The 17,149-nt window shown below is 33.4% G+C and overlaps 1 protein-coding gene across 1 annotated transcript in view; it reads left to right on the top strand.

The window, feature by feature from the left end:
* Window positions 1–17,149, top strand: part of LOC138935434 (monocarboxylate transporter 4) — a 69,364-nt gene that overhangs the window by 41,583 nt on the left and 10,632 nt on the right. Inside the window, exons 7-9 of the mRNA XM_070300009.1 lie at window positions 165–275; window positions 809–982; window positions 15,840–16,008. Of these exons, the coding sequence (XP_070156110.1) occupies window positions 165–275; window positions 809–982; window positions 15,840–16,008 (454 nt within the window). The remainder of the gene's footprint in view (window positions 1–164; window positions 276–808; window positions 983–15,839; window positions 16,009–17,149) is intronic.

The raw sequence follows: 17,149 nt of genomic DNA, 5'->3' as shown, positions 1-17,149 counted from the left end.
TGCTCGCGCGACGGCGGTAATATTTAATAAAGACTACCCGAGAGGTTTCCTTGAGCAAATTGTATTTCAAGAATTATTACAGAGGGTCGCCCTTCTCTTAATCAATCTCACGAAAAAATTGCTTAAATAATTCTGTTTCGCGTCTAATTAACGATTTCTTTCAGATACTCGTCTGCGCTACGTAGACGGGGACGAGAGCATGGGCGGTAATACAAACTGGGTTCTGGGCGATTTACGCAGTCTGCATCGCTGCGTACCCGCACTTCGTCGTACAGGTATAATCTCCTTCTTCCTTTTTTATAACTATATACATATTTTCGAATAGAGATGATTATCATCTACAATATTGTTCTTTATTGTGCACATTCTTTTTGCATTGTTACATAAATAAAAATTATTTAAATAATACGATTATTAAATAAAACTATATATATATATATATATATAATGTAATATAATTAAAATTAATATATAATATATAATTATATATAATATAATTAATATATAATATGATTATATTAATATATAATATACAATAATTATATCAACAACACAATAGATGCTGATTATTAATATTACTGATGATAAATTACACGCAAACGATATACAAAATTTAACTGCTGATCCAAGATTTTTACATCGAAAGGTATAAAACTCATCTATCTTGCTCCAAGTTTTTTATTCGTTTTTACTCTCCTATATCGAGAGATACACGCAAAGTGTCAAATCCGTTTCCGAATATCCCATTATCGATGAGGACGCGATTTATCTCCGAATTATATAAAGAGGATAATTTTTTCTATCTCAGGCATAGACGTCGTCGGTATGCGGACGCATTTTTATCCGGAGGGCGGCTGGGGATGGTTAGTCTGCGCCGCCGGTTTCCTCGCCCTGTTGCTCACTACCGGGATGCAGCTCGCCTTCGGAATGCTCTACCTTTCTGCCATGCGACATCTTGGTAACGTCTACGAGATGGATATAGGTACGTCAAGCATTTTAATTATACTAATAGATCACGATATATGTATATTGTTCTTTCAACACGTATAAAAGTAATACGAATGGCTGATATATTCTTTTACAATGGTGGGGGGTCGCTAGCTATAAGAAAAATATCATCTCTTTCACAATCGCGAGAAATGAAATAGAACGTGGTATTTTTGTCTCTGAAAAGTATTGTATAAAGCCCGCAATATCAATTGTTGATAAGATCTTCTCGTATAAGTATAAATCTTTGCGTAGGATCTGATGTGATAAATAATATTATCCAACTAACGTATCAAGATGGTATATATATTTTTTAAAATAATTTTTAACTCGTTGTCAGAACGAGGAGAAAATATCTATATAAAAAATAAATAAGGATATCTAAATAAAAATAAATAAAAATATCTAAATATATCATAAACCATGTAAATATCGTAAGCCGCTGTATCTATTATTCTCGCAGTGAGCAACAATGGCAACAAGTTCTTCGTAAATATTTCTCCGTGTATTCGTAAAAAAAAAAAAAAAAAAAAAAAAAAAGAAAGTCGTTTGTCGAAACGATTAAATCTGCGGATTCAACTTCATTTCCATGTAAATACTTCCGTGAAAAACTTAACGTTTTTCCGGTACTGTTGACAATTCCGCTCTCGCACTCATTAATATTCCACCTTCTCGCCGAGTTGCTTTACATACGCGCGTATATCGCGTCACGCCCGAAATGCGCCTGATATTTTCTGCTGGATGTACGTTATACCTCCGAATAGTTTAACGAACTTGAGCGTGTATATTAAAGTTCTATTTCTTAGAAGCGCGCATTTTACGGCAGGTGAGAGCAACAAATTACGACGTGACGTAGCTTTGTAATGTTTCACTCTTTTCGAGTAATTTCACGTCGACGTATTTCCCGGACAAAAGTTAATTCGAAGCATTTGTCTTCCGTCTTCAACGTCACAAATTGGATTTCAAACGAAACTTTTGTTAAGCCGAGGACTACAAGTGATTAATTGGTAATTAAATAATCCTATTACACATTTGTGTTTGTAACTTTTGACATTTCATTTATTAAAATTATTTTAAACATGATTACGCTTTTTGCACCTTTCGTTAATAATATCCGTTATAAAGGCGATTAAGCAATGAAATTGCAAAAACAATTCGTGAAAAGAGCAATTTATTGCGGAAAATGAATATTTACCTAATTGCAAGTTGATACAATTTGCGTGTTTCGACGAAACAATACATTTCAATTTATATTCATACGTTGTCATACACTGCACGCGACACGGCGTGCATTGGGCGGAAATTTAATCCTATTTTATTCATAATGCTTTTTTGAGTTATTCTACATTTTTCGATTTGCGTCGGGAGGAATTGCATTACTGCTCTTTATCATATCGGCATTTCCACTGTGCTAACGTTCGAGCTTTTGTGAATTTATATATTTATCGCGATATAAATCTACCTTTAAAAAAATCTACTATCTATCATAATTTAATAGACACGTTATCGATCATAAAAAATCGTACCGATAATGATATCGCGGATTAATCCGTGATGTAAAATTTAAAATCTCTTTTTTCATGAATAATTATCTGTTAAATTATAAAAATTCATTTTATCAAGGAGTTCAATAGAATTGAGTAACTTATCAATTCGCTATTTATTATTAAGCAAAAAAAAAAAAAACACAAATTTCTAGAGTGTAACATATTGGAATATTAGTAGAAATTATTTCAATATGAATCGTCAGATATTTTACACCTCTTCTCTGATTATAATCGGTTTTTTTACGAAGAGTTAGTAAAGATATTCATATTTGCTGCATTAATATTTATACGTGGATAAAGAGATACATCTTCACAAAAATTTGCTTCGAAAATTATATAAAATGTATCGCAATATAATACCATCATATCAATTTTATATCAATTTTTTTATTTTTCAAAAAGATACATTATCTCTTGAATGTATAATATATATAACTAAGTTTGTTTACTGTTTACATCCAATTTATCGGATGATGTATTTTAGAGCAAAATATCGTAGATATTTTTTGACGTCGTTCTAACGGAATAAAAAACTGTATTAGTGAAAAATAATTTTATTTTTTTTTATAAATAATATTTTTATATATAATACAATACAATTTGATATTATACATATAATATGATAAAATGTAATTATATTATAATTATAATTTACATTAATCTTTCTCTCTCTCTCTCTCTCTCTCTCTCTCTCTCTCTCTCTCAAAATGTTAAAATAATTTCTTCCATTTATCACTAATTTATTCTACACAGAATTGTGTTAAAGTCTTTTTGCTCTGCTTGGATTATTCTTATTCTCTATTATGCATTTTCTTACTTATAATCATATTCCGTTTTATGCAATAATCAAGGTATCGTGTACCAAAACTAAATAGAAGAAATAGATCTTGTTTATTGAGTTTTCGCGCAGCCTCAAGTAAGAAGCCCTGCAGGCAAAACGGGAGGATCAACCTTGTTATTGTGACTTATTTTCCTAACCAGTGGAGTGTTAAGGAGCGCTTAATTTTTACGTTATTCGGTTAAAGGTTAAACGGCAAACTGTACCGCGGGCATGATTGACGGGATGAGGTATGGTATATATTATATATACATATATATGTATATATACCATAGATATAAGATAAAAGTGAAAGGTCTTTCCCCTTGACATGACATTTTCCCGACCTTAAAGTGATTAAAATGATGAGTTTTATATATCGATCGAAAATGTACTTAAAGAGATGAGCTTCCTCTTCCTGCCTTTTAAGCTGAAAATAAAGGGGACTGTCTATGCTCCAAAACGAATAAATTCTATGAAGTATATAAATAAAGAAAGAACGTGCTATGTACAACGCACAGTTGTATTATTAATTGTTTACGCAAAGTTATCTTTGTCTTAGTTATTGGTTATAGAAATAATATTGTCTCTCTTAAAGAGAAGACACATTCAATTGCTACGATTAAAGATGAATGTAAAATACACGTGTATTTTATTAATTTAGTCTCGATTAATTTTTTACAAACTTTACATACAGATACATATATATATATATATATATTTGAAATATTATAATAATAAGGTAAAATATATAGACAAGATAAAGTGTATGGATTATAAAAATAGCAAATAAAGGTCATTACGTAAAGTATAAAATAATCAATCAAGAAAATTGACGTAATAGCACACACAATATTTAAATTAACCCTTTCAAGTATCGTCACATCTTTGATATAAAAATAGATACATTGTACGGTTATTAGATACACTTTATCTTGGGCTAATAATAAAATGCTATTAACATGGAATGCTCGTGATATAGAAAGAGATATTGAATATTCCTTCTGTGAAGAAATGGATATCCGTGATTATATCTCATTATTTTTATCACATTTCTCGAGAAAGTGAAAGTTTGAAACTTTCCGCTAAAGAGAGACACGTATAACGTTTTTTCGTTGAAGAGTATCTTGGAAAAGGAGAAAATATCGAAAGAGAAAATACGTTTGGCAAAAAGACTTAAAATTTTACTTATCTCTGAAGTCGCGTCGATCGCTTACATTTCCCACACAATGCGCGCAAGAATCGAACTATGTGACGCTATATATAAGACGAAATCGCGGAACGAAACTTGTCAAACTTAGCACTCAATTTCGTTGACATCGAGAGGCGAAAGTTTCCTATCGCGAGAACAAGATCGTCCCGTTTTCAGAGAACCGGAGAACACGATTCCGGATTTCATTCTTTCATATTTTTCGAGAAACGGGAAAATCTCTTATACTACGATGCGAGATGCAATATAAGCGTGAGTAGAGTTCGGCGATGAAGAATTCCATCGTCAATATCTTCCGGATCCCGTGTTCGGTATTCGAGGTGACACGTCGTTTCGGGAAATTCGCTTAAGCCTCATCAATAAACCGATACATGGCCCGACGACATGAAAAATATTCTAACACCTCACTTCCCTTTCTTCCTCGCATCACACGTCGTTTTATTAAATATTCTTTCCCTTACCCTCCCCCCCCCCTCCTCTCTCTCTCTCTCTCTCTCTCTCTCTCTCTCTGCGTATTGACGATTCCTCGATATTTGTCCACGTTCAATAACATCGCCGGGGTATATAATGACAATGGGTATTGATCGCTCCTTTTAGAGCTCCTTCAGGTGATGTTTTCAGAGACACGGAGAGTCCTAACTAAATCTAGCTTCGAGCATATACGATCGAACATATCCGTTCCCGTATATGTTTGTACGATACGACCGTGGCGTGTTATTTGTCGATCGACCTCGCGTACTCCCCGCAAAGGAAATCTCCAGCTTATGTACGTCCGGAGACATCCTCGGTGGTATATTTCAACTTGCGCTGGATACAGGCCGCTGTCCGCGAGTCCCACGTCCCTCGAGCTTTTCGCCAAAGTACGATTAACGTGCCGTGGCACGCGCCGGTCGTCGCATCGTCTGTGTGTGTGTGTGTGTTTGTGTGTGTGATTTCGTCCTTCCCCGTTCCAGTTACTTACATAAAACAGTAGGCCATTCGACGGATCGGCCCCGCTAAAAGCGCTTCCTTTCGAGTGGATCCGACTAAATAAGACAAAAGAGTCGAAGGGAGTTGCTTGGAAAATATCCGATGCTGGATTTAGGTATATTTATCGCCCGTAACTTGTGTCTGACAGAAGCACGGATGTAACATAAAGTCCGATCAATTTTTCACGGACATCGCATTACGTTGAAAAAATGATAAGGACGAGGTACTCGTCCGAATTGCAGAATCGCTCTGTTTAACGAAACAATTCTATGACGAAATTGAACGATAACGAGGAGAGATTAGTAAACAATTCCTTCGACATTGCACGAATTTGTTTTCTCAATTAATTATTACCCTTTAATGAACATTTCTTATGCATACGTTGATTACTTAGAATCCTGGAAATGCCGAAGGTCTCGATAATCCGAACACATCCTTGCATTAATTAATTCGGATTATGGACTTTGCACTGTATCTATGTAAGCCGGCGTGGAAAATGGATATTACGAGCGTAGTGAGATCTTGGTTTCACCGATCTTCCTTCAAGCAAATGACGTCCGTTAAGTCTTTAATGGCTTCTGATGATTGAGCTTGTCCACGTTCATTCATGATTGTTGAATTGTAAATCAAACGTAAGGATGTTAAGAAAATTGATGAAGTGGCCCATCGATCAGTTTATCAAGAGCTTCATTTTTAATCTCTTATTAGAATATTATTTCGATAATAATTCTCTTTTTTCTTTATTTGGAAATTTAAAATCTAGTAGAAGAAATTTACGAGAGAGGCACATTATATAATCTTTATTTTATAGATCTGTCATATAAAGTTACTTCTCTCTTACTAATCGCATTATCGCGAAAATAACGTTGTTCTTTTCATCTATGTTTTCTGCTTTCTCCAACACACTTTTCTCCTTATCTTTACTACTAGCAACTAAAGCAAGGTGCACGTAAAAGAACCAGGCTTTATTGCGTACTTGACAAATAAATATAAGTTGATTTTTACTATGTTTTTCATTAAAATAGAACGCATAGCTAGTTTGATTAGCTGCTTGTATAATTCTTTTCTGTCTATTGTATGCGTTAAATTTTTAATTTACTTGATATTCTAATTTTTAATCATGTACTGTGTAAGGGGAACAAATTATCATATCTCTAATACAATAATTTTTGCAGATATTCAAAATGAAAAAAGATTAAATAACATCATAAATATATCTGTTTTTAGGTATGTAGATCTTATTTTATAGGAAATATATAAGAACGACGTAGGAAGTATTTAGATTTTTAACTGCGATATGATAGATTTGACATGAATAATTTGAGATATTCAGAGGATCGTTCAAAGTTTCGTTTCTTTGCTGTACCGTTATCACGTATCACGCAAGTTTGAGATTAACGAGTCACGATATCGGACTTTGTGTCGATTTACCTACTCTCTGAGACGACAATATCAAGCTTCCTCCGAACAAGCGCGATACAGCATCGCGTTCAGGAGTGGAAAATTGCTCATCTCCTGTTTGGAAGCGAGTTGCGCCAACAACATCGTTGCCAAGTTAGAGAGAGAGCCTCGGAATGAGATAGAGAGAATAAAAAGAGAGAGAGAGGGGGGGGGAAGATACGAAGATAGAAGCGAGAAAATGGGAATAGACAAACATTTTTGAATTATTAGCAAAAACTACTTCATTATCGCCGCAATAAACGCATAACAGATGAACGAGTCAGAAAAAGAGTGCTATTTTAATTTAATCCTGCATAGATTTACTTTTTTTTTTTTTTTTTTTTTGAAATATAAAAATATTTTTTTTAATCTTATTCTCTGCATAATAATGAGTTTATCCTATATGTCATAACAATAAATATATATATTTATCGTGCGAATAATGAAGAAATTATATTTTATACACATGTGGTACATATATTGAATAAGTCTTCTCTCTAAAATGGAAGATGATAGCTTCATAAATCTTGTATAACATTCCGTAAAGAATTAAAAATTCCTTTTATACATGTATCTTGTTTATATAAGCTTAAATTTGCCATTCTGTTTACTCTATCGAAAATTTCATCTTATCTTGATCACATGGCAATTTTATCGTGCCATAGAGAATATAATTTATTATGCAATTTAATAACGCACTTTATCACTTTAAGGTTGTTAACGCGATGTTTCGTGATAAATGTGAATAATTCAAGCTCTCTTTGCGCCGCGGTGATTTAATAAAGCTATCCTTATTTTATGATTTTGTCAAATATCTATTGTTCAGGAATGATGAGGAAGAGGAGATCTTTCTAATTTTTTGCATAACATACAACTTGTAGACAGCAATAAAATTCATAATTGGAAAGATATTTATAAAAAATCTGAGGCAAACATTTCAATGTTTAAAATATAATGGCACGGAACTTAAAATCGTAATAGTATGTGTATTGACAAGCGTTCATTTGTACTAATAATCGGCGGATGAAAAAAAAAAATTATTATTATTCTAAGACAGCTTATATGCGTAAATAATTTTTAAATAAGAAAAATATATAAAGAAAGTTTTATTTGTTAGAGAAATGTTTCCACATACATATCTTCAATTATATCGAGAAATATATATACATACGATGAAAATACGCGGTGGTAGCTTGTTTCCACTTTACGATTGTTTTCGTTAGAACAGAATCGCTCTTAGTTGTCGAGATCGATACAAACGAGCGATCCTCCGAGGGGAGGAGATAATAAGTACGGGATATTCCCGTCGAGAAAAACGTATGCGTTCGGCTAAACGACGAGAGAGAGAGAGATAGAGAATGAGAGTTTGCGACGTGTTGCTTTCCCGTTGTCGAGATCTGTTCTTCTTAGCATCCTCCCGATTGGGACACGCAACGAGGTCGATATATAAGCTGGCAAAGGCGGCCGAAGCTTCGGGGATTTCTTCCTCTTGCGTGATATATTGCGATGCATCGCGTCGCCTTGATGCACGTAGAGAGGAAAAGCCGCCCTGCTCCTGGGATATGTCCCTACCTTGGGAGATAGACCCAGTTTCGTAAAAGTTATACAGTTTTTTTGTCCTTGTCCTTACAAATTGATGCCTGGTATCGGAAAGCACGATGCTTGTCGTAAACAAGAATATCTCGGATCATTGATGCACTGTCGGCCAAAGTATTGACAATACTTCAGTAATTAGCGTCAAACCATAATATCCGCCATAAGGCGAAATATGAACGACGTGCATGTGCTGTCAATATCTTCAGTTCACGCCGAATTATCATGATAGAGCTTCATATTACTGCTTAATGCTGGTCTAGGGAGAAGAGCTTTCTGAGCATGACAGCTACTCACCCTGTCTACGCGAAAATTTGCAAATAATGATTCGCTCTGAGATCATATCGAGGAATTAATCGATTCGGGTCATGTTTTTAAATTAAAATTAATTAGAAAAGTTATTTCATATGATGTTTTAATTGAATTTTTCGACTCAACTTCAATTTTTGAAACCGCGATTTTTTAATTTTTGATGATTAAATGCAGCTTGTTGATAGATATAAAAAAATTCCACCGATAAAGAATATCGTTAAAAATTAATTTGCCACAATTAACTTAGCTTTAAATATTTATAATACAAAAATATTGATTACTTTGATAAGGAAATAAAAATCATTTTTTAACTGTTGATATATTCACAAAAGATTAAAAACTGACGAACTATAGGGAGGCATTTTGTTCTACATTTATTGAATGATTTTAATGATTTAAATCTTCTTTTATCCGACAATAAATTCTAACGTATATGTTTAAGTGTTACAAGATTGTTATTACCGATATATCGAAAATAAATATCGACTATTGAAAAGCCACTTATATGTTAGTAAACTGGGTAACCACTCTTCCACTTTTCTTGCTCCTTTTTCTTTTGCTCTTACAGCATCTGTTACCACGCTGTATATATTTTCGAACTAAAAATTTCAAAATTATTATACTACGAGTGTTCATTTTCCTCGATAAAACTATTTCAATTTTTCTTGACTTATCGTGAAAATATCATAGGTTTTTAACTTACACAGTAACTCCTCTACACTTGTTTTTCCCATTCTTTGAATTATTGATTGTGTTTTAATCTAACTTTTGCACACGCACGTATTACGACTTTAATTGTAAATCGTACGCTGCTTTGTTTTTAATTTAACTCCTATTTTTTAATTAGTTAATTAGTTACCTTTTATTGCATTTTCAGAGGTAAAATTAAATGTTAATAAATCAAGTAGTTAATTTGACTTAGCTTTACTTTTCAATTAGAATTTTATTACGTCATGGAGAAATATACGATGAAGTTTAAATGAGAGAAATAGATTTTTTTCTCTCAAAACTTTCGTAAATGATTATGCGTCGGTAACTGGACGGATATATTTTAGATCCACGAGAGAAAATGTACGTCAGATAACGTACCACAATTGTATTTACGTTCAAAGTTTAACGCTGCAGTTTCCGATTCGATTAACTAGCATTAAGTAGCATTACGTGTATATGCGGGAATGGCATGATCGATGGCGGGGGCGTCATACTTCTTATTTTACGGAATCGCGGGCGTGAAATTTATCACGCCGTTTTCTTTAATAAAAATATCCGCATCTTTCATTTACCGTAAATCAGACGCGCCCATTCATTTATAATTTATAAAATAATTATTTTTTATCTGGTTATACTTTTGTATTCTTTGTTGTATCTGTCATTATTGTGATGAACTATACACGATATCATAATTATACAATACATGAAATAAAATTATATTTATTTCATATTTCATTAAAAAATAAATATCTTTATCTAATCACTCAATATTCTTTATTATACTATTGTATAAAGGATTACACCGTCAATTGATTATAATACATAAGCCAGTGGGACATGATTGAATATTTATAATTGCGTTATTTTGAATTAAAATGCAAATTGGATAGGGTAAATAAAACCCAATGAAACGAAACAAAGAATTTATATTGTAATTAAAAGTTTACTGATACTCTTGTATTAAAACATATTTTCAATAATTTTCTGTAAAATTCAAATTCCTTATTCTTATAAAGATTTTAATTCGAGAGAATCAATTATTAAGAGAGAGATATATATCGTTGCAAGTTATATAGTTTCGTGAAAATGTGTCAAATCAAATTTTCATTAAGAAAAAACTAACGTCAATTTCTACATCACGATTGTTCTAGCAGTTCTGATCACATACATACTCGTATTTCACATATGTATATGATTTCGGGGTATGTCGCTATAGTGGTTTCTTTGTTTGAAACTTTCTTTTCTAATATTTTCTTTCTGGTAGAGAACACTTAAATTGATTTGCGAGAACAATTGAAATATGGACAGGAAGTTTGCCATAAAAGCAACGTAAACTTGATAAAAAGCGACTGTGGCGCAATGTCTTTACGACATTACCCAGAGGTACAAAAGTACTAACACGACTTGTAGTGAAACTCTTAATGCAGCAATTTTTTATCAGCCCCCGTTAAATGATCGTAACGTAGATGAAACTCTGAATCAGCAGTAATTTTCATTGAGCAATTTCTCGAGTAATTTTTTTTTTTTTTTTTTTTTTTTATGTTAATGGAAATTCGATTGTTCGCCGCAACCTTCGACATCTTACTGATTTATAACGAAGCACTCTAATTAGAAACTAAAATAACTTTACGATATAAGCTTTGTCTTTTTTAATCTCCAACAGATTACAAGAAAGATATTCTAAATTCTTTGACGTAGACGAGAAGAAATCCTTCTACGGGTAATAACTTTCTAAATATTTTTCTTGCCTCCTGAATTGTGCCGACGATTACTTACACAGAGATAACGGTAATTGCTCATTGTAATAGCAACAATCGCCGCTGGCAGTCGAGCGGAAGCAATTGCGGAAAGTGTAATTCGTAATATCCTTTGAAATGTGCGGAGAGAAATTATGTAGCGTTAAACCAGCCTTTTATCGACGTCAAAATACATCGCGGAACTTATACTCGGCATAGCTAGAACGTCGCTAAAATATTCTTCGGATGAAAGCGACGTGGAGGATATAGAAGACGCGTTCTCGCAAGAAAAGAGGAAGAGAAAGAGAGAGAGAGAGAGAGAGAGAGAGAGAAAGAGATGTCATTGAGCGTTACAAGGGAATAATGACGAACGAGCATCGAGAGACAAGCATGAACAAAGGCTTTGTACACCATCGTCCACCCGAGTTCTTTGTCGCTACTATATGTTAAGACCGCCATGAATGGGTCTTTTATCCGTCAAGAATGTATTTAAAGTGTAATGTCATCGGCGTGTTTTCGTCATACTTTGAAAAATTATTCCGCCTCGTCTAGCGTCGCGTTCTCGTACATCATCACGGTGATGCAATAGAAAATATAAACTCTCGTATATTGTCTTTCAGGTACTTGTACTCGTACAATAGAAATGTTTTGAAAAAGAAAGAGAGAGATGTTTTTCCTTAAAAAAAAAAAAAAAAAAAAAAGGAATATTGAAAATATTATACTCTAGTGTTATTTCTAGTATAATACAATAGTATCATATATCTTTTCAGTTAGTTGAAATTTGGAAATTATGATATATACCGCTTATATACGAAGATAAAATTAACAATTGTATATATTTGAAAAAAAAAAAAAAAAAAAAAAAAACAAATCTCGTGGATAAATTTATATAATCTGACAATGAGTTCGAAAACGCATCGCGAAATTCAACCCGTCAAATTCTGATATGGGGGTTTATCGCGCCACTTGATTGCGCTTGTACAAATAGCGCTAAAAGCATCCAGGATTCATAAATTATTCGCACGAGAACGTCGCCGAAGTCGCTACCTGTTGAAGCTTCGGCGCACCAATATCCAAGTTTCTCCGAGGTTTTTTTTTTTTTTTTTTTTTTTTTAAGTCACAGAGAAGCTGGACGATGCATATTCATTTTGGATCCATCGTTCCGTTTCTCCATCTATCAGTTTTATCTTTAATATCGAGATTACAAACTCTGCTCAAAGATTAAAAGCTAAATTGCATAAATTTCACACGCTATGAAAATATAAAGGGAAAAAATATAAGGGGAAAATCGATGTCTCTTACTCTTGGAATGATTCCCATTAAATCCAGAAATATATAATAAATTTAAGGTTAATAAATCAATATAAATTAATCGTTTAATGACGCTGATGAAAAATATTATTACAAGTCTATCTGCGCAAAAGAAAAAAAAATCTGTTCTCTCTGAGACACCGCAATATACGCATATATTCTGTCTCGTTATTTGACACGTGTTATGCAGAACGTTAATGTTCCTAGATTTATGCGGAGATGTGCATGCGATTCTCACAAGAGACACGAAAAAAAAAAATTCGTAAATAAAACACCAAGCCAAGCAGCGTACATCGCGTGCTCCTCTTGTTATGCATACAATTATACGTGTGAATCCACCGCGTGACAAGTAACAATTTTCGTAACACGGCTTTCTGAACGTAGTGACGTAACGTTTGCCTGGCTCTTTCGTTTTGAACGTAATATCACGCCTTGGGTGATATTTTCTGTTGCATCGTTTTCCTAGTCCTCTCCTATATACATATAGTATACGACCAAGGAATACATTTACATATCTTTAGTAAAGTTGACGCGCTCATTTGCAAATGTATCTCTCTGAGAACGTATTTAGTTGCAACAACCTGTTTTTTTTTTTTTTTTTTCTCGTAACTTTCGACTGTAACAATTTCTCGTAGAAATCTTAAGGGGACTTTTAATATGCATAAAATTACATATGCAAAAATAATGTAGAATATTATTTCTAGATTTCGATTGTTATGCAAACAGAAATTTAGTTTGACATTTAAGTCAGTTAGATCGAAAATACACATCGAAGGCTCTCGCATAATGTCGAAAGAAGTGAAAGCACAACTGACAGGATCTTGTTCCTCAATTAATTATACGGACCTTTTTCTCTCTAAGAATTCAATTTTATGCTTAATTAGTCAGCCACTTTACATTATAATTGAAACATTCGGATTTAAGTTTGAAACTTGTAAATGTGCAATCCAAATAAATTTGTTTCTCATTTAATCTACATAAATATTTTTATTTTAATATATATATATATATATAAATTTAATAATTATTTAATCCTATTATTAATTGCTGTTTAATCGTGCTGAGCTACTAAAAAAATTACAATTTTTTAAGTAAACGCGATGGCAAAAACTTTTAAAGCTACACATTTAAAAATATTCTAATATTGTTTAATAATTAATTTAAAAAAAAAATGTTTTTTAATTTAAATTATTATTTTTAATAATTAAAATCTTGTTTTTTTTAATTATTTCAATTGCTATATTAATTTTATTTACTATTTAAAATATCATTATTTATAAATGTCATATGAATTTTTTGTAAATAACAAATTTACAAATTAAACCGATTCTTTAATGGATTATATTTTTCTATACATTTCCCCGAAATTTCTCGTTGGAACTATTCACGTCCGTCTCAAAACATTTGCCAAACGCTCAAAATTTCTAGATCGATAGGCAAATGGACAAGATAGACGGACAGAGAGATAAGTTGACAGAATCGAACGAACAGACAAGAGAGCTTAACTTCCGTATAAATGCATCTCATGTTCGATCATTCATATCTACCTCATTCGAGATCGAAGATGCGATTATGCGAGACGTTTGCGAGCTCTGTTATATGGTTTGCGAAGTTGGCACGGTGTATTTATAAAGAGAGAGAGAGGCGTTTCGCCAAGTAAAAGGGTAAAAAGTGATGCTTTTACGGGATTACAAGAGACGTACGTCGATACGATTGACGTAGTCCCGTCCAATTTTAGCATTACTAGAGAGAAAGAGAGAGAGAGAGAGAGACAAGATAGATCAACTATAGTGCGCTTTGACACGTTGCCATTTCGGTCGATATTGACATTTCGCGATGCGATGTCTTCTCGTGTCTGCAACGCGCGTTGCACATCTTCAGATGTCAACATTTTTATCCGCACAGCTGCGACAGGATGTAAAATTATTACATAAATCTATGCGTGCGTTTCCGAGTTACGATCTCAGGAAGCTTACGAATTGCCGTGCTCTCTTCCCTCGCTATATTTTCTTATCTTTTTAAATGTGTATAGATATACAAATATACGCGTATATGTTAATATACGCAGTTAATTTCGTTGTTTTTTTTTTATTTTTTTATTGGAGATTTATATCATTTTCACAAATAGAAAATTAGCTTTTTTTATTTATTATTATTATTGTTCTTTTTCTAAAACAAGGAATTCGGGCTAGTATCGCTATTATCGTTGCTACATATGTTTATGTATAAACAGCAATTTAACGTTCATCAAAGAAAATCATCATGGCTCATGTTACGAAGATTTCCATCGTGATTGCGAAATCTGAGCATTCCTTTGGGAGTAATTACGAAGAGTCGCGCGCGATAAATCCGTGCAGCGATGACTTCGTCGAAAACATGGTACTCCAGAGAGCGTGGAGAAAGAGGAGAAACTTTGTGCGCTCTTCTTGTGATTCACGTTGTTGCACGATAACAAGATACAAATGATCAGAGTTAAATAAGAATTGTTGCAGGTCGCAGTTATCCAATTGTTTGAAGTTTAAAGATATATGCCGGGGGAAAGATCTTTTCATCGCGAGAAAATTTTTCCTGACAATCAGCTCTTATTTGTAAGGAGAGGCAAAACTTTCATCTTCTCGAGAGATGAAAGAAATTATTCTTGCAAAAATTTTACAGTTTCTTTAAACCGCACGAAAAAAGAAAACATTTTCCGAAAATACTCGCGTCTTCGAAGTTTTTCTTAATATTAAACGAACTCGAGTTCCGCATACAACGTGGTTTCGAGTATAATAAAAACAAATGCGAATATTGGCGGAAATGGAAAAAGACAAAAAAAACATATGAAAAATTATTCTCATTCATTTCTGAGAGAAAGAAAGAGAGAGAGAGAGAGTGAGCCATCGGAGCTTCGTCGAAATTCAAGAGAGGAACGGATTTTTCGTTAGCGAATACGACGCGAATCAATCAGCAAACGAGCTCGCTACTGCGCTGGTCCAGCATTGTTGGTCCAGAGCAAGAGAAAAGGAAAAAGAGAGAGAGGGAGAGGAAGTGATATGATGGGGGGGAGAGATAGCCGAATAAAACAGCCCTCGCTTTTGCGGAAGCTGCGTATAATTGGGGGACCGCGGACACCCCTTCACCCCCATCCCCTCTCGAGCCTTCCCTCGATCCTCGTCACAGTCGCGTTCTAATGATTGTCCAAAGTGACTATCGGATAAACGTTTCAGTGTGGGCGGGGGCGTTGAGCGCCGCGGTTTCTCGCGGTTCCGCACCCCTGGTCGTCGGCGCGTGTCGTCGTGGCAATACAAGGCTTACGGCGGTGATCGGTGGCCTGGTGCTGGCTCTGGCATCCCTCTTCACCTCGTTTGCCGTCCAGATGCATCAAGTGCTCCTTAGGTGCGTAACGGCGAACGATATTGAGAGTTATCGATAGATAGAGATACGAGAGAGAATGCCGATCTTCTTATCATTAATTTTATATACAATACATACGCGAGAGATAGATATAACATATAATCAGGGTTGGGAAGTAACGCGTTACTTGTAACGTCGTTACCGTTACAGTTACTTTTTTTCGGTAACGATCGTTACTTTTTTCTATTTGTAACGATAACGGTAACGTCGTTACATTTTTACAGTAACGGTAACGGATTAGTCGTTACTTTTATCGTTATTTTTTTCATTCTTTATTATCTCATATCTATTCAATAGATGTATTTTTTAAAAAATATTTTGTAGCCTTCTATCATAGGCTGCATTCCGATAGTCACTGCCAGTCTACTGAAAATCTATAGTAACGTAAATTATAGATTTTACAATTACCGATAGTGAATATTGGAATACACTCTTAATAATATCAATATTTCTCTTATCAATATTTAAAAACAATGTTCCATAAAAATTTTCGACAAATTTGAAATTTGTAAATTACAATTTAAATTCTTATAAAGATAAGCGTATTGAAAAGTAAAGATATTAACATAAAAAATTAGAATCATTAAATAAGTTTAATATAAAAAAACGCTCGCTATATAGAGACTAATTTTAGAGTTTTTAATTGTAACATAGATTATTACATTTAATATTGATTATTAAATAAGTGTATAATCTAATAGCTTATTTTAGCATAACAAAAAACGAAAACATAACGAAAAAGTAACGAGTCGTTACTTTTCAAGTAACGGTAACGGTAACGCGTTACTTTTTAAAATTAGTAACGAGTAACGGTAACGAGTTACTTTTTATAAAAAATAACGGTAACGATAACGCGTTACTTTTATAGAGTAACGTTCCCAACTCTGCATATAATTATAATTCGCGCGTGTGTATATATGTGTGTATTTCGTTAAAATCTATCGTTACGATGAAAACGAATGATTACGTTCTTTTTTTAATTTTTCGGTCATGAATTCTATTATTAGTTTGGGGGAAAAAAAAGGAATGATGTATTTTGGGCAAAATCTGTATTTTTACGCACACATTTTTCGTCGAAATATAAAATATAACAGCGAAATTCATGTATCGATGAAGCTATATT

The sequence above is a fragment of the Polyergus mexicanus genome, unplaced genomic scaffold, assembly GCF_030449975.1.
Source record: "Polyergus mexicanus isolate NDT 795.1 unplaced genomic scaffold, iyPolMexi1.0 SCAF_1, whole genome shotgun sequence".
Lineage (NCBI taxonomy): Eukaryota > Metazoa > Arthropoda > Insecta > Hymenoptera > Formicidae > Polyergus > Polyergus mexicanus.
The sequence above is the reverse complement of the archived record's forward strand: the minus strand, read 5'-3'. Positions and strand labels throughout refer to the sequence as shown.